The sequence below is a fragment of the Monodon monoceros genome, unplaced genomic scaffold (assembly GCF_005190385.1).
Source record: "Monodon monoceros isolate NGI ecotype Baffin Bay Population unplaced genomic scaffold, NGI_Narwhal_1 Super_Scaffold_4, whole genome shotgun sequence".
NCBI classification, from domain to species: domain Eukaryota; kingdom Metazoa; phylum Chordata; class Mammalia; order Artiodactyla; family Monodontidae; genus Monodon; species Monodon monoceros.
In genome coordinates this window covers 24108430-24131050 of record NW_021703781.1, presented here as the reverse complement: position 1 = coordinate 24131050, position 22621 = coordinate 24108430, and the positions used below count along the sequence as shown (strand labels likewise).

The 22621-nt window shown below is 42.2% G+C and overlaps 1 protein-coding gene across 3 annotated transcripts in view; it reads right to left on the bottom strand.

Annotated features, from left to right (window-relative positions):
• VCL (vinculin) overlaps positions 1-22621 on the bottom strand; it is a 99043-nt gene that overhangs the window by 8647 nt on the left and 67775 nt on the right. For 2 of the 3 annotated variants that reach the window (XM_029244913.1, XM_029244915.1), the window contains exons 9-18: positions 19933-20086; positions 18695-18870; positions 16372-16562; positions 14947-15146; positions 12945-13073; positions 9080-9229; positions 6757-6865; positions 5327-5629; positions 3594-3718; positions 2069-2254 (exon numbers count right to left, since the gene is read on the bottom strand). In XM_029244913.1, the coding sequence (XP_029100746.1) occupies positions 2069-2254; positions 3594-3718; positions 5327-5629; positions 6757-6865; positions 9080-9229; positions 12945-13073; positions 14947-15146; positions 16372-16562; positions 18695-18870; positions 19933-20086 (1723 nt within the window). Of the gene's footprint in view, positions 1-1152; positions 1599-2068; positions 2255-3593; positions 3719-5326; positions 5630-6756; positions 6866-9079; positions 9230-12944; positions 13074-14946; positions 15147-16371; positions 16563-18694; positions 18871-19932; positions 20087-22621 lie in introns of those variants that run through there. The other variant, XM_029244914.1, reaches the window with a different exon arrangement.

Below are 22621 nucleotides of genomic sequence, written 5' to 3'. Positions count from 1 at the left end.
TACACAAACACATACCACCATCCGTCCTCCCTAAACACACATCGTTCAAATAGCTCCTGACTTCACACAGCTCAAAGTCAGCAATCCCCAGATGCTCCAAACCTCCAGAGACAGTCAGACCTACGGATTTTTGGCAACAAATGGCAGAGTGGGATAAACATGTAGGCCAATGCTGTCTGCCCCTTAAGTTTTATGTTTGTCTTTAAATTCACGTATATTTTGTGTTCCACTGCACAATGTATCTGTGTTTTTTTTTTTAACTTCAAAAGTACATTTATTTAAAATGTGGGCAAGATATCAATATAAAAGAAAAGAGTGTAAGAAATAAAGATTTGAAATGTTTTGTACTTTTATTTTTAACATCCATAACTTAGAGTGTATCTGGGTTTATAAAGAAATTTAAATTTTCCTTAGGGAATTCCCTGGCGGTCCAGTGGTTAGGACTCGGCACTTTCAATGCCGGGTGCCCAGGTGCAATCCCTGGTCAGGGAACTAAAATCCCACAAGCTGCGTGGCACAGCCAAACAAACAAACAAATAAATATGTTCTTTAAAATCTTTGAGTAGGGCTTCCCTGGTGGCGCAGTGGTTGAGAGTCTGCCTGCCGATGCGGGGGACGCGGGTTCGTGCCCCAGTCTGGGAGGGTCCCACATGCCGCGGAGCGGCTGGGCCTGTGAGCCATGGCCGCTAAGCCTGCGCGTCCGGAGCCTGTGCTCCGCAGCGGGAGAAGCCACAGCAGTGAGAGACCCGCGTACCGCAAAAAAAAAAAAAATCTTTGCGTAAAACCAACCTTCACTATCACCCCCACCCCACTCCCCATGTGCACTGGGACTCTGCTAATGGTCCCAGGGGTGTGCATGCCCCAGCTAGAGAGATATGATTATAAGTGATTCCACGGGTCAGGTCCAACACCAGCAAGGTCACCATTCCTTCTTGGAATGTGGGCTCACAGCTAACAGTGCAGAAAAATACAGAGTTAAAAAACCAAGGTAGGGCTTCCCTGGTGGCGCAGTGGTTGAGAGTCTGCCTGCCGATGCAGGGGACACGGGTTCATGCCCTGGTCCGGGAAGATCCCACATGCCGCAGAGCGGCTGGGCCTGTGAGCCATGGCCTGTGAGCCATGGCCTGTGAGCCATGGCCGCTGAGCCTGCGCGTCCGGAGCCTGTGCTCCGCAATGGGAGAGGCCACAGCAGTGAGAGGCCTGCGTACCGGAAAAAAACAAACAAACAAACAAACCAAGGTCAAATTCCCAGCCTGAAAAAACCCAAGATCAGCTGCATGTGCAGGAGGGGAACTACATTCAATACAAGAGCTTGAGGTGGCTGAAGGTGTGAAATGAACAAAGTCCAATAGATGTTGGGAATAAAGATGTAGGTTCATGGTAGAAACAGTTTAGAACTGACTTAGAACCACCTTCCACTGCAGGGTTAACAGTAATATTTAGCTCTTGTCTAGAAAAGCTACCACTCACTTTTCATCATTCATGAGGCATGACTGCTGCAGCATCCAAATTTTCACCAACCATGTTAATATTTACACTTCCAGATTGTTTAGTAAGAGTTAGCCTGGAGCTGTCTTGAGTTGAGGGGTAAGATGATTCTGAGAAAGGGAAAAAGCACATGGCTTCTAAGACACCAATCTACCTGCTTCTATGAGAAAAGAGAAGGAAAATGCAAATATTTCATGTAGCTATAGCAGAGCCTACAGAAGACTGTGCCATGTTTGCAGTGTGGATAATTAGCATGAGAGCATCTAAAAACATTCAGTGACCCCAAGAAAGAAGAGCAATTTCTAAGAGACCAAATGTCCAGCATCAGGGCAGCTGACACTCTAGAGGACAGAAGGAAAAGAACTTTCATCTCTAACTAAGGTATCCTAGCTCTCACTTTAGCTGCTAGGAGAAACCATCAAGTACCAGAAACATCTCACTAAACCACAAGAAAGAATAGGATTGTGCTATTGGCAATAACAGGAACCAAAGCAGAGAGAGGGTGATTTTCCAAATAGACTTCCTGGGCTGTGTACATGGCTCTTCATCCTTTCTCAACAAGAAGAGCTTCATTACTTACCTTGCTGGACCATTTGCGAGCTTCATCATGGAGCTGCCTGGCAGCCATCATCATTGGCTGGTTAATCACCTCCCCAGCTTTCTGCTCAGGGAACTCTTCATCCTTCTCCTCTGGTGGTGGGGGCCTGGGAGGAGGGACCTCACCCTCAGGCAGAGGTGGTTTGGGAGGAGCAAGCTCATCTGTCAGCTAAGAAAGAATTACCAGGTTGTAAGTAAAGCTCTAGGAACTACTCCCCACCAGAATTCTTTCCTTTCCTTTAAAAAGCATCCCCAAGAAAGCCACCCACATTCACTCCATTTAAGACCATCCACACTGATCATAAGGACCACCTGTTTCAATCTCAACAGAAGCATATTTTCTTCCTTTTTTCTCCACAAAAAGTTAGCACCTACTGTTTTGGACATATCCCAGGGAGGCACGCACAGCCCTACTGGGCCAAGGATCCTCAAAGGAGATCTAAGTTCTGGTCCTGACTCTGTTGACGGGCAGCTGCATAAGCAACAACTTCTCCCCTGGGCCTTGGGTTTCTCAAAGGGTTTATCAATGAGGAATATCTAGACCAAATGACCTCTAAGTTCTTGATTCCAAATGTCAGGACTCTATTGATCACGTAAGAATCCATGCCCCAAAATAGCCCTCCCTAGCCACCCACCAACAGCCCAGCTGAAAAGAATCAAGTCAAATCAAAAAAGAAGCGTTGAAGGCTAGGGAAGCACTGTTCATTAGCTATGGGCACAGTGACCCAATTTTGTCCTCAACAAACTTAGAAACTTAAATATGGAAAAGTAAATTTGGGATATTAAATATGGGAAAGTATATCAGGGACAGTAAATCAAATTATTGCCTTGATAAGCTATTCCCAAGGACAAGCTATTTCCAATACTGTCAGAGAAAATGTCTAAAAATAATGACTGTTTCTGATTCTAGGATTTGTATCTGCAAGCTATTGCTCAGCTTTCCTCCCCCTAAACCATTTACCTATGGAAGAAAAAATTCATGGTACTTTGTGGGGCATCAAAAGATTTAAAATTATAGTTAGGGAAAAATTAACTTTTTTTTAAAAAAAAGAATTTTAGTAATTTTGCTACTAAAAAAAGTCAAATGAAGGAAAGAAGAATGTACACAAGAGTCTAACCACCTCAGTTTTGTCATCATCAACTGGGAACACATAAATTCTCACCACAAACTGTGCAGATTATTTTCCCACTCCTCACTAACTTGCCCCACTAACTCATCACTCATCACATCCACACTTACCACAGCCAGCTCCTCTGCTCCAGTCACTTCCCATCAGAGCAGGCCAACACCAAAGACCCCCACTTACCCAGCACACGCCATGCATAAGCACTCGGTTAATACCCCGCCAGATTCAAGAATGAAAGTCGAGTTGTGCCTCTGACTGAGCTTCAAGTAAAAGTTAAACAAAGCTACCTAGTGACCGAGGCTCCAGAACAGCCTACCTCTCTCTTGCTACAGTCCCGACACCCTGCTGCTCAATTCTCCCAAACTCTCTGAATTTACTTACTCGGAGCTGTTCAAGGTCTGGCGGAGGAGGCGGGAAGTCAGGCTCCTGAGGTTGGAAGGCTTCTCTGACCTTGGCCACTGCTCCCAGGATCCGGTATCCCGAGTCCAGGAAGCTCTTTTGCAGGCCTAAACACAGACGCCCTCACTTTCAGTTGGGTAGGTCAGTGCCCTGGAGCACTGTCTGTCCAGCAGAAGAACTGGTTTCCAGTAACAAAAGCTGGATATGAAGCTGCCAGTAAGCAGCACAGGCAGTGACTGAAGGGGAAGGGAGGTAAGAGCCAGGCAGATGCCCTGAGGCCTGCAAAGAGTCAAAAGTGGCACAAACCAGCTGATCCCTGTAGTGCTCAGGGTGCCTTCTTGCCTGTACAGCTAACAAGTACCCAGCACATTGCCAGGCCATGAACACTTTGGGCTCAGGTGGTGCTCATCACCTCTCATGATAAAGCAGTTGAGAGATAAGCCTGCCCCACTCAGAACAGGGGAGATGTCAAGTTTCAGATGGGGCACACATTCCCTGGAGTACTTCTCACCTTTCTCCCTACTCCTTTGCTCCACTTGGCATTCAGCATATTAACCCCTACATTGAGCTGCTGCTACTGTGTCCACTCACCGAGGATTAAAGGAACCTACTCAAACTATTAGAAACTCCAATTAGGAAACTGAGCACATCTTCAGTGATGGTGGGTTGAGAAAACCAGAAAGATTTTACCTGGGCTAGGGACGAACAGGGCAGCCCCTCCTTCCCACTCTCTCACACTGAGTGGATTCTACTCATAGAAGAGGCTAGAAACACTAGAGGCTCACAGGAGGAAGGAATTCAGATGTTTCCAACCAAAAAGGAGTGGTTACATCTTTAGCAGTAATGAAAATATGATCAAAATTCAGCTAAAGAAAACACAAATTCTTTGGTGTAGGATCAAGATCAAGACCTAGGAGACCCACGGGTTAACTTAGGCTTTCCAGATTTGACAGAAATAAAGAATGTTGTCCAGAGAAAAAGCATTTTAAGAAAAGCAGAAGGTATGCCAGTTACATAAGCTAAATGGTTGATAAATTGGTTATTATGCATCTTTTGAGAAATTTCCAAAACAATGACTAAACAGGACCAGGAGTTATTTAATCAGACATTAAGAAAGCACAGAGGGACTTCCCTGGTGGTGCAGTGGTTAAGAATCCGCCTGCCAATGCAGGGGACACAGGTTCAATCCCTGGTCCGGGAAGATCCCACATGTCACAGAGCAACTAAGCCCGTGCGCCACGACTACTGAGCCTGCCCTCTAGAGCCCACAAGCCACAACTACTGAGCCCGCGAGCCACAACTAGTGAAGCCCGCGTGCCTAGAGCCCATACTCCACAACAACAGAAGCCACAGCAATGTGAAGCCCACATACCGCGATGAAGAGTAGCCCCCGGTCGCCGCAACTAGAGAAAGCCCACGCACAGCAACGAAGACCCAACGCAGCCAGAAACAAATAAAAAATAAATTAAAAAAAAAAAAGCACAAGGAAGTTGGTCCAGAGAAACTAACTTACAATAACCCTGCCAATATTGCAGAAAATATTCTGTCCAACATATTTTGAACAGAAAAAGCTTAATATAGTATCCTCAAACTAAGTATCTGTAGTTTTTGCTCCCAGGTTGTGTCATGGTTGTGGGTTGCATCTTCTCTCCCCACCCTGTCAGCTTCCTGAATTAACCTCTCAGCTGAGGTGAACCACACCATGCATTGCTTACCAGGGTCAGAAATGTTTCCTGCCACAGCCTTTGCATCCACCACCATTGGGGAGATGGTTTTGCTCAATTCGTCAGAGGCGGCTTTCACGGCCTCTCGGAACTTGGGATCCTCAGAGTTCTCCACCTCCCTCTTAGCAACCAGCAGGATCCGGTTGGCCCGACGAGCAATGCTGGTTGCCCCAGCGACCAGCATCTGAGGCTGAATATTGGCCATGGCGACTTTACACTTGTCCAGGTCTTTTTTAATTGCTTCTTCGGAAGCATCCAACAGAGATTTGGTGTCAATGGCTTCGTCCACCAGCCCTGTCCGGAGAACAGAAATGGAATTTAGTTTCTATTTTAGAAGAACAGAGACTCCAAAACCCTGTTGTCCACTCAAATTTCTCATGTGAAAGTACAACACCCATAATTCTCACCTTCAGCTCAAAACCCTTCTTACACAATCAAAAGCTTCCAGGTGATCACCATTGTAAAAAAAAAAAAAAAAGTGAGAATGTAGCCCATGAGGCCATACAGACTCACAGCATTTATACCAACCGTGGTCACCAGCCTTCTTGTATCTACCACAGACAACCAGAAACGCTTTGACATCAGGAGGAAACAAGGATTGCGTCTGAAACCTTCACCGCATCAGCACCACATTATCTGTTAACAGTATTTTCTCCCTTCCCGTCTCACTCCCCAGCCATCTGTTGCTTATTGGCAGCTTGTAGTGCCCAAGATGAGCCACGCAGAGGATTCCAATAACCCTAACAGCCTGTTTCTTGTTTCTGTTACCTCTCTTCAGACACCTCAGGAGCTCCACTTTCATCTCTGGCTGCTATGGACCCCTGTCCCAGCAGGTTCTGCAGGGAAGCCGAAGAGCCTACATTCCTCATCTCTTCCTCTCCCATCCCTCCCTCCAAAGAGAATGAAGAAGATTCAGAGGTGCCACCTCTATCGCACAGACACAGGTTTGTCAGTTGTTGGTTTCTCCTTTTTTTAAAAAAAAACTACGTAGTTGATAAGTTGGAGGAAACTCTGAGACAAGTTGTATTAAATGGTAGCTATTGTGGTTCCTTGAAATGTGAACCTGCTGAAAATGACAGGGACACTTACTGAATCCACAAACACCGCCTCTCAGCCTCTGAAACCAAACTCTGGCTCAGACAGAGAAAAGACACTATTCAGAGAAGATAGGAGCTGTAACAATAAACATCACACCGGGAGGGCCACATTAAAATCAAAGAGACTCAAAGAGTCTCTCTTCGGACAAAGTTGCAAGGCTTGAATGAGAAGCCGCTGCTGCTCAGTGGCCTTAATCAGGGCCAAGTACACTGTCGAGCACATGATGGTCCCTTTATCCAATTACAGCTGAGTAACATAACTGGTCCTGTTTGAGTTTCTCAGTCTCATGGATCAGACAGGAAGAATTTTGCACACAACTCTACCTGTCATTTTTTCAACATTATCGTTCCACTGGTTCTTCATGGTCTCAAAATGTTCATAAGCAGCTTGATTTCCGGGATTCCTAAGTAAGATGCGAGCCGCTGAGACGACCTGGCAATGACAAAACAACCTTTAAACACCACTCAAATATAAACCTTCAGCAAAGCTTCCCCCTCTTTACCTACAGGTGGCACTATAAGGCCAAAAATCGGCGAGTCTCTTTTCAGACCAAGCACTTTAGTTTTGGTCTCATAAACAGCTCCCCAGAATGGGCCCTCACAAAAGATTTTACAGTTACAGCCTGATTTTAAGAAGGTAATAAAGTGACAAAGTAAACGGGTGTTTGCTTGATACTTCTGAACATATACAAAACGGACAGATACTTAAGCCTCATCTTAAAAAGCACCATTAAGAATGATACTAAAGATTACTTAAAACAGATTTATAAATATTTATTAAAAATAACTGTCCGGGGCTTCCCTGGTGGCACAGTGGTTGAGAGTCCGCCTGCCGATGCAGGGGACACAGGTTCGTGCCCCGGTCCGGGAAGATCCCACATGCCGCGGAGCGGCTGGGCCCATGAACCATGGCCGCTGAGCCTGCGCGTCCGGAGCCTGTGCTCCGCAATGGGAGAGGCCACAACAGTGAGAGGCCCGCGTACCGAAAAATAAAAAAAATTTAAAAATAAACAAAAAATAAATAAATAAAAAATAACTGTCCGACTTTCCTGGTGGCGCAGTGGTTAAGAATCCACCTGCCAATGCAGGGGACACGGGTTTGATCTCAGGTCTGGGAAGATCCCACATGCCGCAGGGCAACTAAGCCCATGTGCCACAACTACAGAGCCTGCACTCTAGAGCCCGCGAGCCACAACTACTGAGCCCACGTGCCACAACTACTGAAAACCGCACGCCTAGAGCCCGTGCTCCGCAACAAGAGAAGCCACCGCAACGAGAAGCCCACGCACCGCAACGAAGAGTAGCCCCCACTCACCACAACTAGAGAAAGCCCGCGCGCAGCAACGAAGACCCAATGCAGCCAATAAATAAATAAATAAATAAATAAATGTTCCTTTAAATAATAATAACTGTCTACAGTTAACAAAGTGCTTTCACATCCACTGTCTTACTAAAGCCTCACAACAAGCCTGTGAGAGAGAAAGGACAGTAATTTCTCCACTTCACAGCTGCAAAAACCAAGACGCAGAAAATTTAAGTGACTTGCTCAAGAGCTCCCAGCTAGTCAGTTGCAGCACTTGGGGAAGGAACTAACATTTACTGAGTATTTGATAAGTTATAGGCTGCACAAGCATCTTCTTAATCCTCAGAACAATCCACTAGGAAGGAATTATCTCCATTTTACACAAGGAAACTCAAAGTGACAGAGGATTCGAATCCAGATCTGTCTCCAAAGTCCTTGCTCTTTCCATAGTTAGTGTCTTAAGCCTAGTGCTCTGTTTCTGTTTTTTCAGAAATCTCAGTTTTGTAGAGAAATCCTATGTTTTATGTTCTATGTTTTATGGAAATTTTTAAGGAAAGTTAGACATGTTCATATTTTATGGACTTTTTAAAAAGCTAGACAAGTATGATTTTTCAAGAGAATCTAACTTGTTAACATGCCACATTGGCAAAAGTTGAACAATTAAGAGACAAGCTTATTTCCCCTGTCTCTGCCTACAAGCTCCCCACCAAATCTAGTATCATAGATTTCTAAAGCCCAGACAGCTCCTAATGTACCACAGGCACTAAAGAAATATCTGCTGAATAAATGAATGAAAAGATAATGAATTTTCTGTAATTTTATTGGAAGAAAAAAATGCACAAACATCACACTAAACGATGTTGAAGAGATCTTTTAAGAACATCTATCATGTACTGGAACTTTAATTCCTGTCCAAGTTGTTTTCTTTTGTTCCCACTCTTCCAATATTCTGTTTACAGTACATTAGCTACATCTTGGTTATATAATTAAATAAAAAAGAAGAATTATGGCCACATCTAAAATTTTTTAAATACCATCAAAGAGATGTGGGGAAAGGCATAAGCTCTAAAATCAAAATAAACTAACCTCCCAAGATTATTGAATTTTTCCCTAATTATGCGTGGGAGGGGGGTGCTTTACTAGTTTTTTCTACTTTCAAAACTAATCATGATCACTGTAAAAAATTCAAACAATATAAAAATGATTTAGACATTAAGGGTATATGTGGATTCTTTCATGATATTTTATAGTAAGTGTTCAAAAATGTATAGAAACTGTTCTGTAATTAACCTTCTTTACTCAATATGGTGTGTACTGACATGATGAAGGGGGAGTGAAACCCACCTGGGGTGTGAGTTCTCGGGCTGTCTTCACTGAGGCCTGAATGCCTTCCACCGCTGATTTATTAGCAGTTCCAACAGCAGCCGCCTTCTCTGCCGTGGCCCCAAGCCTTCCTGAATGGTTTTCAAAGTTAGCTGCCCTCTCATCAAATACCTTGAGGAACAAACAAAGACATTAAGAAAATTTATTGCAATAAAATGGTCAGGCAGCCTAAGAAAAAGTCTCTCTTTAAGCAGAGGCAGCAACTGCTTCAGCAAAGACTTTACAAGTTAATAAGACAACAGTCACATCGAGTCTTGGCCTTGCCGTATCTCCTCAGAGGTTTGGCCATAAGCATCACATGCATCCAGGCAAGCGCACACACACCGTTGAATTTCAGTGCAGTCAATGCTTACCAGGTGCAAACAAGACGTACAGTGCTGTGCAGTCTGCAATAAGGAGTTCACAGAATCCAAAGACTTAAATAATCCCTGTTCACAAAAGGTTCATCCCCTAGTTTGAAGAGTATAGAAAAACCTACTCCAGGTTCCAGTGCAGGTGGCTGGATGCATTAAAGGCCAAGAATATCCAGAGTCCTAACCAGAGCTCCAGCCTCCTCAGGGCAGCTTCCCTCACATATCCCATTACCATTAATGTTGTAAAAGCTCTGCCCCTGACCTCCATGGGAAAAATGATAGCTGGTGCTCACACCCACGCCTGACACAAGGGTAAGGATGGCTGACTTCCATCACCCCAAATGCAAAACCATCTACTGAATTGTTCATTCAGTTCACATATTGTTAAAAAGTTAACTTCTTCTTCAACATGGATATTATGCAAGGTCACATACCACGAAAGGGACAATTTAACTTAGACGACAAAAGTTCTTCTGTCATTTGTTTGGATCACATTATTAGAATTGATGCTTGAGGCAAGGTATATCCAACAGCCCTGGGTGAGCTTTATATTATACACAGAGCACATTAGGAACTGCCTGGCAGAATCTACCCTCTTCTTTGCCTCCTCCTGGAGGTCTACCTGCCCATACTTGGAGACAAGTTCTGGCTCCCAGCGGACAATCTCTGAAGGTCTCCTGGTCCAACAGCAGGCTCCAGTCTCATTGCCAGGGATCTATGTTTATGCACGCAAGTCTCTTCCCCATTCTGACCTCTTGTTTGGATTCAGCCAGCTGGGTTCTTGCCATTTAATGCTCAGGATCTCTTCTTAAATCTCTAGCCCCCTGGTCCTCTTCTCCTGGCCTCAGTCCTTGTTTCTTTCCTTGGCTGGTCTCCCACTCTGAATCTATAAGGCTTTGCCAACTTTGGTTCACCATCTCAACCCCAGTCTATGTCTGCTGCTCCCTCTGATTTACCCAACTGCTTAGCTTGCTTTTCTTGTCGCTCAACCAAACTGCACTGAGCACCTACTATGTGCCAGGCCCTGGAACAGGTGCTGAAGATACAAAGATGAATAAGACATAATTTCTGCATCTCAAGGATCTCACATCCTAGCAGGGTTAAAAAGGCCCATAAAGAGATACCTACAATAGTTGTGTGCTATGTGCAATAATAAAACTAAGCATTGATACTTGGGAGGAAAAAGTAAGGCACTTAGACTATCCAGGAAGTAAAGGATACTAGAATAAAGGATAAACAGAAATTAGCCAAAAGAGATAAGGGGACAATAATTAGGTAGAGAGACAGAAAGTACAAAGACATGGAGAAAAGAAAGGACAGAGTACGCAGGAAACTATAAGCAATGAGGTATTGCTGGGGCATGAACTGAGAGGCGGGGTTTGTGGGAAACAGGGGTAGAGGGAGTATTAGAAGCCAGATCACAGAGCTCTGGCTTTCTCCTATGTGAAAAGGAAGGGCCACTGAAAGGTTTAAGCAGGAAAATATCAGGGTCAGATCTGTATTTTTATTTTATTCGTGCCCTAGTGATGGATTCAAAGACCAGTCTCAGCTGTGTAGTTATAAAGGCAGCAGGGAACAAGGATCAGAACTAGAGCCATGGCAACATGAATAGAAATTAGAGAGAATTCAAGACGTTATTTGTGAGATCAAATTAGCTTGTCTTACTTTATAGATGTGGGAAGATGAAGGGAAGAGTCAGTGGCGACTCACAAATTTCCAGCTGGAAGAAAACAGGAGGACAACATATGCTGAGGTACCCATGCAGCATCTAGGTAGAGATTACCAGCAGACAGTTTTGTCTGCTCATCAGACACTCAGATGTCTGGAATGAAAACACAGCACATCACCCCAGCCTAAAGGGACCATGAGCTGAACTGCCCAGTAACCTAGGCTAGAGAAAGAAAATGGGGGTCATTAGCAAATAAGAATAACATAAACATCTGCTCACCAGTTCTACATTGTCTTGGGTGCCTGACCCAACCCTTTCTCCTTCACTACCAATACTATAGAGGATGGAAAACCAAATACTTGCTTTCCTAGATTCCTTTGCAGTGAGGTAGCCATATGACAGCATTCTAGCCAATGAGACATACACAAAAGTCTCCTGGAGGATTTCTGGGTGAGCGTTTACTTTCATTTATTCAGCACCAAGGATGTGTCAGACATTGTTCTAAGAAATGGGAATAAAGTAATGACAAAACAAAATCCCTGCCCACGTGGAGCTTTCATGCTAACGTGAGGAAAACGAGGTAAATATGTAAGTGTTGATAAACACGAAGGAGAAATGTAGGATATGGAGATTAGGGAATTTCTTGGGATGGGCTTGGGGTGGGGTTGCGATCTTAGGTGGTGACCCCAAAGTGACATTTCAGTAGACAGCTGAGGAAAGTGAGCGAACAATACCTGCAGTTATCTGTGGGAGGACCAGAGAGAACAACAGCAAGGGCCCCAAGGTTAGAACATACAAACATAAACAAGGAATACTGGGAATACAACGCAAGAAGATCAATGCAGAGACAGGAGCATGAGGGGGAAGAGAGGCACCACACAAGGTCAGACAAGTAGATGGCGGACCAGATGCAGTGGTGTGACGAAGCTGCTGGTACCAACTCACACAAGCTCATAAGAGCCAAATGTGCCCATCTCTTCCCAACTCTGCTTACAGTGACTTCACATTGAAACAGCCATCATGGGAATATTTACATCATGGAAATTAACAAACATTACAAATCAGGGCCTTTTTGTTTTTGTTTTTGTTTTGTTTTGTTTTTTTCCTGTGTCTACCAGCACATCACTGGCCTTACTGTTCATTGTAAGGACTCTGGCTTCACTCTGGGACAGGGAGGAGTAATCTAAAGGGTTTGAGTAAAAGAATGACATCAAATGATTTAAAAGAATTGCCCTGACTTCTGTCTGGAGAATAAAGTGTCCTAAGGGGACACTAAAGGGAAGGTTATAACTAGAGGGACAGTTATTCTAGCTGTGACTGGAAGCCCCCACTGCTCATTTCTTACTGCCTTGAACATAATGCCTAGGGCTGCATCAGCATCTCACATCATGAGGAAAAGATCAAGAAAACCAGAGAGATGCCAGCTTTCATGGAATCAAGCTGCTGAACCAATGCCAAGGCTACCTAGCTCCATGTTTCTTGTTATATGATGAAAATAAAGCCCATTTGTTTTCATCTCTGATAGTCAGGTCTTCTACTGCTTGCAAGTGAAGACATGTCCTAAAGACATTCCTAAGCGACACACTTGGTGACTGAAAGAAGAAGTGGCAAGGCCTTTCTTCCCTCTTCTACCTTTCCACCCTTCATCCACAATTTCCCAACCACTCCTGACATACACTGCAGTCACATTTTATCTTTACACACACACATACACATACATATACATATACATATACACATACACATACATATACATATACATATGGCTGGCCAACAGAAGAAATGGAAGACCTCAGATACCCACCTCTTCCCTATTGGGTGCATCAGGAGGGGCAGTGGCTGCCACTGCCAACAGCTTGATGGGAGTTGTAGTATCACTGAAAACATCTGACACCTCCTGAGTCATGGCCTCCTGCATCCGGGCTTTCAGATCCTTAAAAACATTGTTTAAAAATGAAAATTTCCAGAAATATCCAAAAAGCACATCTGCCATTGTCCTTCCTTCACTGACACATTCATTCATTCGGTGTTTCATTCAACTTTATCAGCTATGAGTATCAACTGTGTACAAAGCACTGAGCTAGCATGAAACAGGTGTAAGAAGTGAATCCTGCCCACATGACCCACATTTCCCTAGACTGTTCCACCCAAACAAGAAATCTTACTTCCTTTCTTGATGGCCCCTAAGAATAATACTAAGAATCATGGGGTTGAGCCCAAAGAAGACCATGAGATGAGACAGAGTTCCTCAACAATCCCAGTGCTGGAGGGGCCTGACATAATTACAGTAACTGTAAGGACTGTTTGGTGGATGCAGTGCCAAATTTCTAAGCAACTTCTTATATTTAGATGAAAGAAATCAATAATGGAATTTTTCTGGATATTTCAAATAAGTTTCTAGAAAAATTTGATAACCAATATATGAATCCATTTTTTATTTTAACATGGGTCAAAAGCAGAAGATTCTCAGAAGTCATGAAAAAACTCCTTTTCATAATTATCACACTTCATCCAATCTAAGTTTTATTCTAGATTAATACTCAAAGAAGGATCAATCACCCCCACTGTTTCTCAAGGTGGGTAGCATGCACTGGCTGGTGGTATCTGAAATGAATATAGGTGTTACACAGACAAATGTTTTTATTTTAATAATTGTGTGTTTCTTTTATAGAATATTAGAAAAAATATAACTAACTCAAACTCCTGATTTCAGGATTTTTATAAACTTTTCTTTTAAATAAAGTTTAAAAAAGGAGTCCATTTTAAGAAAAATACTGACTAAATAAAAAAGTATAGGTGATACATAGTAGAGCAAATATGAAAGAGCCCTTGATTGAGTGAAGCTTGAGAAACACAATTTTAATTTCTATCACACAGTAGTAAGCTTTTCCTTAATAAGCTCTGGATTTCCTTATATTCTTTTTTTAAAATATTTATTTATTTATTTAATTTTTGGCTGCATTGGGTCTTCATTGCTGTGCACAGGCTTTCTCTAGTCGTGGCGAGCAGGGGCTACTCTTCGTTGCGGTGTGCAGGCTTCTCGTTGCAGTGGCTTCTTTTCTTGCGGAGCTTGGGCTCTAGGCATGTGGGCTTCAGTAGTGGCACACAGGCTCAGTAGTTGCGGCTCACAGGCTCTAGAGCACAGGGTCAGTAGTTGTGGCGCGCGGGCTTAGTTGCTCTGCAGCATGTGGGATCTTCCTGGACCAGGGCTCAAACCCGTGTCCCCTGCATTGGCAGGCAGATTCTTAACCGCTGCGCCACCAGGAAAGCCCCTCCTTATATTCTTGATCACACCTTTTTCACTTTCCATAGACTCAAGAAATTATATATTTTTAAAACTCTCCCTCCTAGTTTTTGAATAATAGTAAGCATAAGAAATGTAATGAGGGACTTCCCTGGTGGCGCAGTGGTTAAGAATCCGCCTGCCAATGCAGGGGACACGGGTTTGAGCCCTGGTCCAGGAAGATCCCACATGCTGCAGAGCAACTAAGCCCATGCACCACAACTACTGAGCCTGAGCTCTAGAGCCTGTGAGCCGCAACTACTGAGCTCGCGTGCCACAACTACTGAAGCCTGTGCACCACAACTACTGAAGCCCGTGCACCTAGAGCCCAAGCTCCGCAACAAGAGAAGCTACCGCGATGAGAAGCCCGCACACTGCAATGAAGAGCAGCCCCCGCTCGCCACAACTCGAGAAAGCCCGCGCACAACAACAAAGACCCAACGCAGCCAAAAATTAAATAAATAAATTTATTTCTAAAAAAAAGAAAGAAAGAAATGTAATGATATGTGCTCCCAAGTTCTACCTTTAAAGAGTCTTGGAGCTGAGATGCAAGGGCTCTCGCCTGAGGACTCTCCCCTTCCCCTCTGGCAGCCAGGTCAGCCAGCTGGGCCGTCAGCTGGTCCACTCGGTCACACTTTGCAAGAAGATCTTGGCGATAAGGCCCCATCATGACATTTGCCAGACGATGACCTTCGGCCACAAGCCCTCGGATGGCAGCCTGACCTGCACCAAGAGGAAAACACTGAAACTCACATAGACCAGGAGAAGCCAACCACTGTGCCATTCTGGTAAGGATTTCTTTTCTTAATAATACATTTAGTGGGGTTAGTGGGGTTTTTTCCCCTATCAAGACAAAAAACTGGGGAAATATAAAAAAACGTAAAAAAATATAAACCACCCATAATCCCATCACTTGGAGACTGATATATTTGACCATTTCCTTCCAGTCTTTTTGAATGCATTGCATGCTCCTATACATACATACATTTCTCTTTTACAAAACCGTGATCATACTATACATTAACTTTTACTCCTTGCTTCTTTTTATTTAATGTGAGCATTTTTCTACATCATTAAATATTATTCAAAAATCATGATCTAAACTCTATGCAACATTTTATCATATGAACCATAATTGTTAATATTATTAAATATTTACACTATTTACATATTCTCATATGTAACTCCTTAGAAACATCTCTAATTATTTTTAGAATAAATTCCTGTAAGTCAAATTGCTGAGTCAATGGGTATGAACTTTTTTAAAGCTCTTGACATATAATTCCAAATTGCCACTCAGAAAATTTGTATTATTTATTCCTCCACCAGTAAATTATATGTCTGCCTGATTCCCCCACACTGGGAATCACCAATTAAAAATTTTATCTTTTTCCAATGAATACAGCAAATGAAATAAATAGATCTTTCAGCTTCAACAGGCTTGCTATCATAATACGACCTAAATTCTTATAGATCCATTCCTAAAATCTCTCAAAAATCAAAATTTTAGGTTAGCAATTCTACAGGTGATTGTGTGATACAGGAGCCCTCACAACTGAAAACAACCTTGGTAGTTAAGTGTCTTTTACTTATTTTCAAAAATTATATTTAACTGTGAACTTAACTAAGGACTGTAATAACAGAAATACAACAGAATGAAAGTATACATAGACTGGAAATAATTAGCTCAAAGTTGCAGCTGCAAACTGAGGAATTTTCTATTTGCCTGCAGCAAAATAATTAATTTATTAATACTTCTTGATTAAATCACAGGAAATTTATTGGCTACATTTGGAGATGGAGTCACACTGTGGAATGACTTACTCACCAGTGGCTAAAGAACCCCTTCTGTACCTAATTACAGATGATACAGGATCTCTATCAACAACTTGCTTATCTTCACTGTAATAAGTTTAATGAGGATTAATAAGTGCAGTGATGATCTTACCAACTCCCCGGTCATCCACTGTGGGATTATCAATCCACCGCTGTGCCTGCTCAATCTTGCCCTCAAGGTGGACAGCTGCTTTGGCAGGTCTGCTGTTGGCCACAGCCTTGTTGGTTTTGGTCTGCAAGTTCTGTAGGGCCGTGGCCACCTGTTTGGCCAATGCTCGGGCCTCTGGGGAATCTCCTTTTCCCCTGCAGAGAAAAAAATAGCCATCCTGTCACACAAAGACACTCTTTACATTGAGATGAGTTAATTGCTAATACAAATGCTAATGAGATGACAAACTGCTAATGATTATTATTAACTTGGTTTGAAAGGAGAGGGATTTATCTATTTGACCCTTAAATAAGAAATTAATAATATAAATTCTGATTGTTTTGCCTCGTTAAGACAGTTAAATATGTTGTAGTTAAATATGAGTTTGGTCAGTCTGGCTCAACCAAGCTCAACCATTTGGTAAGCTGAGCTCGATCAGTCATCACTAGGTTAGGTGACCCCTGAGCCTGCCATCTCAAATCTGACTCATTGTATATCTCAAGTCCACTAGGTCATAGAAAAGTAAACTTCAGGATAATCACATCTGGCTCACTGATAAAAAAGCAAATATTAGTCTACCTGACAGAATGACTAATTTAGATACTATCTTAAAAGTTCCTTTATGATTCTAAACTTTCATACTTTCTCCATTATAAAGCTGGACAAAGAAGGTAATTACTATGGTTCTGATCATAGCTACTCCTGCTGCCAGGAAGTTTTAGATAGACAAATAGATAGATGGATAGATAGATAGATAGACAGATTGATTGATAGATAGATAATAGGAATAAGTAATGATGGCATGTGACCAAACTTGGTCTGCTATTATCATTAATTCTCTCTTCATCATTAAGAAACATTAATGAGTGCCTGCTATGTATATGGACCTGTGTTAGGATCCTGAGAACATAGTTTCCTCCTCTGAGTATTTTTAAATCTAGTAAAAATGTGAAGACTATATTAATTAGCTAATATTAATGAACAGAGACCAAAATTTGTAGACATATATTACTTTACAATTGTCCAATTATACATTTTCCCACCTACATAATTTTATATTTGGGGTATAAAATAGTGACCCCCCCAAATGATTGAGCTTGATATAGAATCAAACTTGAGCTATTACTTAAGCTGCTCTCTATCACCACAACCTCCTGCCTAAAGTATGCCCACCCTGCTCCCACTCATTCCTATTTCAAGGTCTGAGGCAGAAGTTTGCTTTCTTAGCTAACGTTGGTCTCTTACCCAATATAAGATTTGAAAGGACTCTAAAGTACCTCTGTGGAAAAAGGTTAGGCACTCTCCTGTGGAAGAATAGGGAGTGAAATACACAAGTTAAATGAAAAGTCGAATCTCACAAGATACTTGACTATGGTTATTCCTGGAGAAGTGACTGGAGGACTGAGGTGGGAGAGAAGCAACTCTTACTTTTGCCGTTGTACACTTTTTTAATGTTCTTTTAGCATATGATGCAGTTGTTTTTTTTTTTAAGACAGAAAAATATCTTTCAAAAGGAGAAAGTGACACTTCTTTTCTATACAATCAAAGTAGATGCTATGAAAGCCTTATCTGTGTCACCGATTTAAAAAAAAAAAAATCCCCTTACGAGAAGAACCTGCAGTGAGGATGTTATATTTAAGGATCTTTTATAACTGCTACATAAGAAGTAACACTGCTGGTCAAGGAAGAAACTACCTTCTTATGCCTCCCCATCCCACCCCGACACACACACACACACACACACACACACACACACACACACAAAGCTTTTCATAGCTAGCCACAAAAGTTATTTTCCTCATATGCCTGGGAAACAGACAAGTCACAAACATGGTGTAGTAGTACGTCCTAGCTTAGAAATTTTAAAAAATGGACCTCAGGGATTTCCCTGGTGGTCCAGTGGCTGAGACTCTGTGCTCCCAATGCAGGGGGTCTGGGTTCAATCCCTGGTCAAGGAACTAGATCCTTCATGCCGCAACTAAGAGTTCACATGCTGCAGCTAAAGATCCCACATGCCGCAACGAAGACCCGGCACAGCCAAATAAATTAATTAATTAATTAATTAATTTAAAAAATAGATCTCTTAAAAATATTTGTTTAAAAAATAGTTCTTAGTATCCTAAAATTATTAATTTAAAAATATCTGCCCTCACCACGTCACAAAGAATCAATAAGAAGACAATGGAAGAGTATCATATGTGCATTTAACCTATAAATTTCAACTATATATGTGCTTAGGGGGAAAAAGAGAGAGATTAAAGGACAATTTAATTGATTAAATACATACTGTCTTCGTAGATCTGCTAGTTTAGAAGTCAGAGCAGATATTTCTCCAAGAGAACGTAGAATGTCATCTCTCTCTTTATGATCATCACACAATTCTGCTATTTTCCGAGCTTCAGCCAAAGCCCCTCGAATCTGTTCTTCTCCTTCTGGTCCACCATTTGGATCTGCAAGCCAATTCTACACACACAGAAATAGAAAAGAAGCACACTGTGATCTACTCATGAACCAATTTTACTAAACTTAACAAGGCCATCAGAAATATTTCAAAAGTAATCATAAGGGCTTCCCTGGTGGCGCAGTGGTTGAGAGTCCGCCTGCCGATGCAGGGGACACGGGTTCGTGCCCCGGTCTGGGAGGATCCCACATGCCGCAGAGCGGCTAGGCCCGTGAGCCATGGCCGCTGAGCCTGCACATCCGGAGCCTGTGCTCCGCAACGGGAGAGGCCACAACAGTGAGAGGCCCGCGTACCACAAAAAAAAAAAAAAAAAAGTAATCATAAGGCATACCAGCAATTGTTTTTATAATGCTGATCCTTATTATTTTACATCAGTTCTTACTCAGGCAAAACCAAATCAATCCTTCAGCTATTTATTTATAGAGATATTAATATTTGCACGTGCGGCATGCAGGATCCTAGTTCCCAGACCAGGGATCGAATCCACGCCCCCTGCAGTGGGAGCTCGGAGTCTTAACCACTGGACCTCCAGGGAAGTCCCCCTTCATCTTTTTAAAAATGATTTTTTTCTTTCTCATTAGGATAAAATATCTTCATGAGCTTTAGCTTTGAATTAATCACACCTTATTAATTCTTCAGTTTCTTAAACATTTATGTTTCTTCATGAAATGCTTGAAAATCATTTTACAGTACAGTAATATCAGAAAGCTTTAACCCTTTTACATTGCTATGACCAAACACAGTTGTGAATTCTGAGATGAAGAACAGGTTTAACATACTGTAATCTCCATCAGGAGCTAGGAGAATGGTACTCAGAATGCTTACTTTTAACTAACTGAAGTATTCAAAATTAAGATCTCTATTTCAAAATATAGATAAACATTAGCCTTAAGCCTGTGGTGGTAGGGGACGTGTTAACATTGGCAACTAGTGTGTATCAATCATCACTTAGAAACACCCATTATCCACCCATAGAAAGTTAGTGGGAGAGGGATACAGGATATTTACGGAACATTTCTCTTTCTCCTTTATTTCCCACCCTTGCTAAAAATCATCATCGCTACCTGAGCAGCATCAATCTTCTTCGCAATGCTCTGCTTTGAGTTGGTCATGGCTTCCAGCTTGCGGGCTGCATTTTCCACTTTTGCTGTGAGCACATCCAGACCCTGAGACACCTGCTGGGCTTTCTGCATGGCCACCGGTGAGGCTCCTTGTCCTCTGCTCAAACAGATAGATGCTGCTGTTGTACTCTCTCAAATTCTTAATGGCAAAATATTACTAAAAGCACAGTATATGTTCTTTTACTAACATGTTTGTCCTTTTCCTTTTCTACTAAATCTGCGATAACACAAGGAAACACAGAGAGAGACAAAGCAAAACACCCAAACCATCTAATTTCTCCTTTGCTCTTAAAAATAATACACAGTAGCTTCAAGGAACTGCATAACCACTTTAAAGACCAGACTTGCACATTTTGATAATGATTTTCCTCTTGGTGGTGATTACATAATCAAACCTAATCTTCAGGGGGGAAATGTGCTTGTGATCTTATTGCTATGGAAGGTTTTGTTACCATAGCACATATGCTTTAGAAATAAACAGCCCATTAGATTATCTTATTTATGGGCAAGTATACATTGAAAATGTTTCAAGAGGCAGCACACATAGTGCTACTGAAAGCACACCACACTGGGACCAAGTAGATGTCTGTTCAAATCCTGGCTCCTGCTACCTGAGGAACCTTGAGTACAATGTTTAACTTCCTTGGGCTTCAGTTTTCTAACTTAGAAAATGAGGGGTGGGTAGGTAATAATACTGGCCCTGCTTATCAAACAGAGTGGCATCAAGCAAAAAGAAATACTTGAAAATACTTTGGCAATAAAGCAATACACATATGTGACTATTGTTATTACAGAGTTGTCATTATCATAACCTAATGGTAATCTTAAATATCTACTTTCCACTCCTATGCAACCTATAAGTATCAAAACCAGATAGTACTGAGGGAAAAGGGCACACAGGGACAAGAAACCATTATTTCTCGTCATGTTCCTAAAGAACTAATTTCACTATTTTCCTCTCTCAGAAGTGGTATGCTACTACTACAAAAAAATGATGTGAGTTAGTAGAAATTTATTTTCCCTTTGTTAGAGACTTCCCAGGTCATAGCAAAGTAAGATTTGCCATCTTTTTATACTCATATTTTTGAATCCACCCAGCCTGGTAAACTCAATGATAGGGGTGGCAACTTTATCATTTGGTTGAATGGAATGGCTGATCATCATAACCTGAGTTTCTGATTTTAGGACAGACTACAAAACATCTTTGCTTCCCTTAATAACAGTATGGGTGTGTCATTCATCTACCTATCCTCTTTTTAAATTTATATGTTTTTCATGTATACCAATATTTGAGGTAGTGAACTCAATAATATTTACTGCCAGGTATATATATATATCTTTTACTTGTACTTGACACCTCCCTTTTACATGGCAGAGGAGTCTAAGACTTTTGGAAATATACTTTTTATGTTTTAATTTGCTTTTTTCCTTCAAATCTAGTAATTCATTATGAGGAACGTTGTTTGTATAACAGTCCAACTGTGAAAAAGTAAAAATATTTATGGGTTGCATAATTTTTCATTCAAAATAAAAAGTTTGAGTACCATAGAGGGGAAAATATATACTTACAACCCTAGAAACTCTAGGTGACTGAATAGAAGAATACCAAAGAGGAAATTGTTACTGAGTGTCAGCCACTAAGCTGTTAGAAAGCTAGGCATATTTAAGAAAGGATAACAAGGAGACAGCTTTGTAATCTTTCATTGTGAAAGGCTATCGCAGACTCCAGTGTGAAGCAGGCCCACTGAGGCTCCTCACTGTTCCAACCTTTTCTCTTTACTGATTTATGGTCGGTCCTGTACAGCAACTACCTCGTTCTCTTGCTCAGATTCATCTTTCTCTAAATACATACAACTGTGTATTTGAGAATTCCAACTGAAAACTGTCTACCACACTGTGAAAAGGCTGCAGACAAAAGAGCCAGCAGTGAGAAATTAGAAGAGCCAAGAATCTTGTCAAACTGCATTGGCATTTCTCCAAATGGGAACAGAACTTCTTTTTTGTCCTTTCTGTAAAGTTCTTGGCATGCTCATGGCAGAGGAGACTGCTTCACAGCAAGAGAAAAGGCCCACTGCACTCAATGAGATCACATTTATTTATGCTGTTCCTTCTTCCCTTTAAGGTAAAGGCTCTTAACCTGAAGCCCGTGGAGCTTCCAGGGCTACAGTGAATCCATGAACCTCTGGAAATTACATATAATATTGTATGGGCATGTTTATATGTATCTTTTTAGGTAGAGATTAATGGCTTTCATCAAATTATAAAAATGACCTTGGTCCAAGAAAGGTCAGGAACCACTCCTTTAAGAACTATATTCTTGGGCTTCCCTGGTGGCGCAGTGGTTGGGAGTCCGCCTGCCGATGCAGGGGACACTGGTTCGTGCCCCGGTCCGGGAGGATCCCACATGCTGCGGAGCGGCTGGGCCCGTGAGCCATGGCCGCTGGGCCTGCGCGTCGGGAGCCTGTGCTCCGCAGCGGGAGAGGCCACAACAGTGAGAGGCCCGCATACCGCAAAAAAAAAAACTATATTCTTAAGTCCATTATGTTAATACATTTGAGGCTAGGTGTAATGGTGTGCAACACGTCAAGGCGTGTTCCTGAAGCCTTAGTTTGTAGGGAGACCTTATACTGTA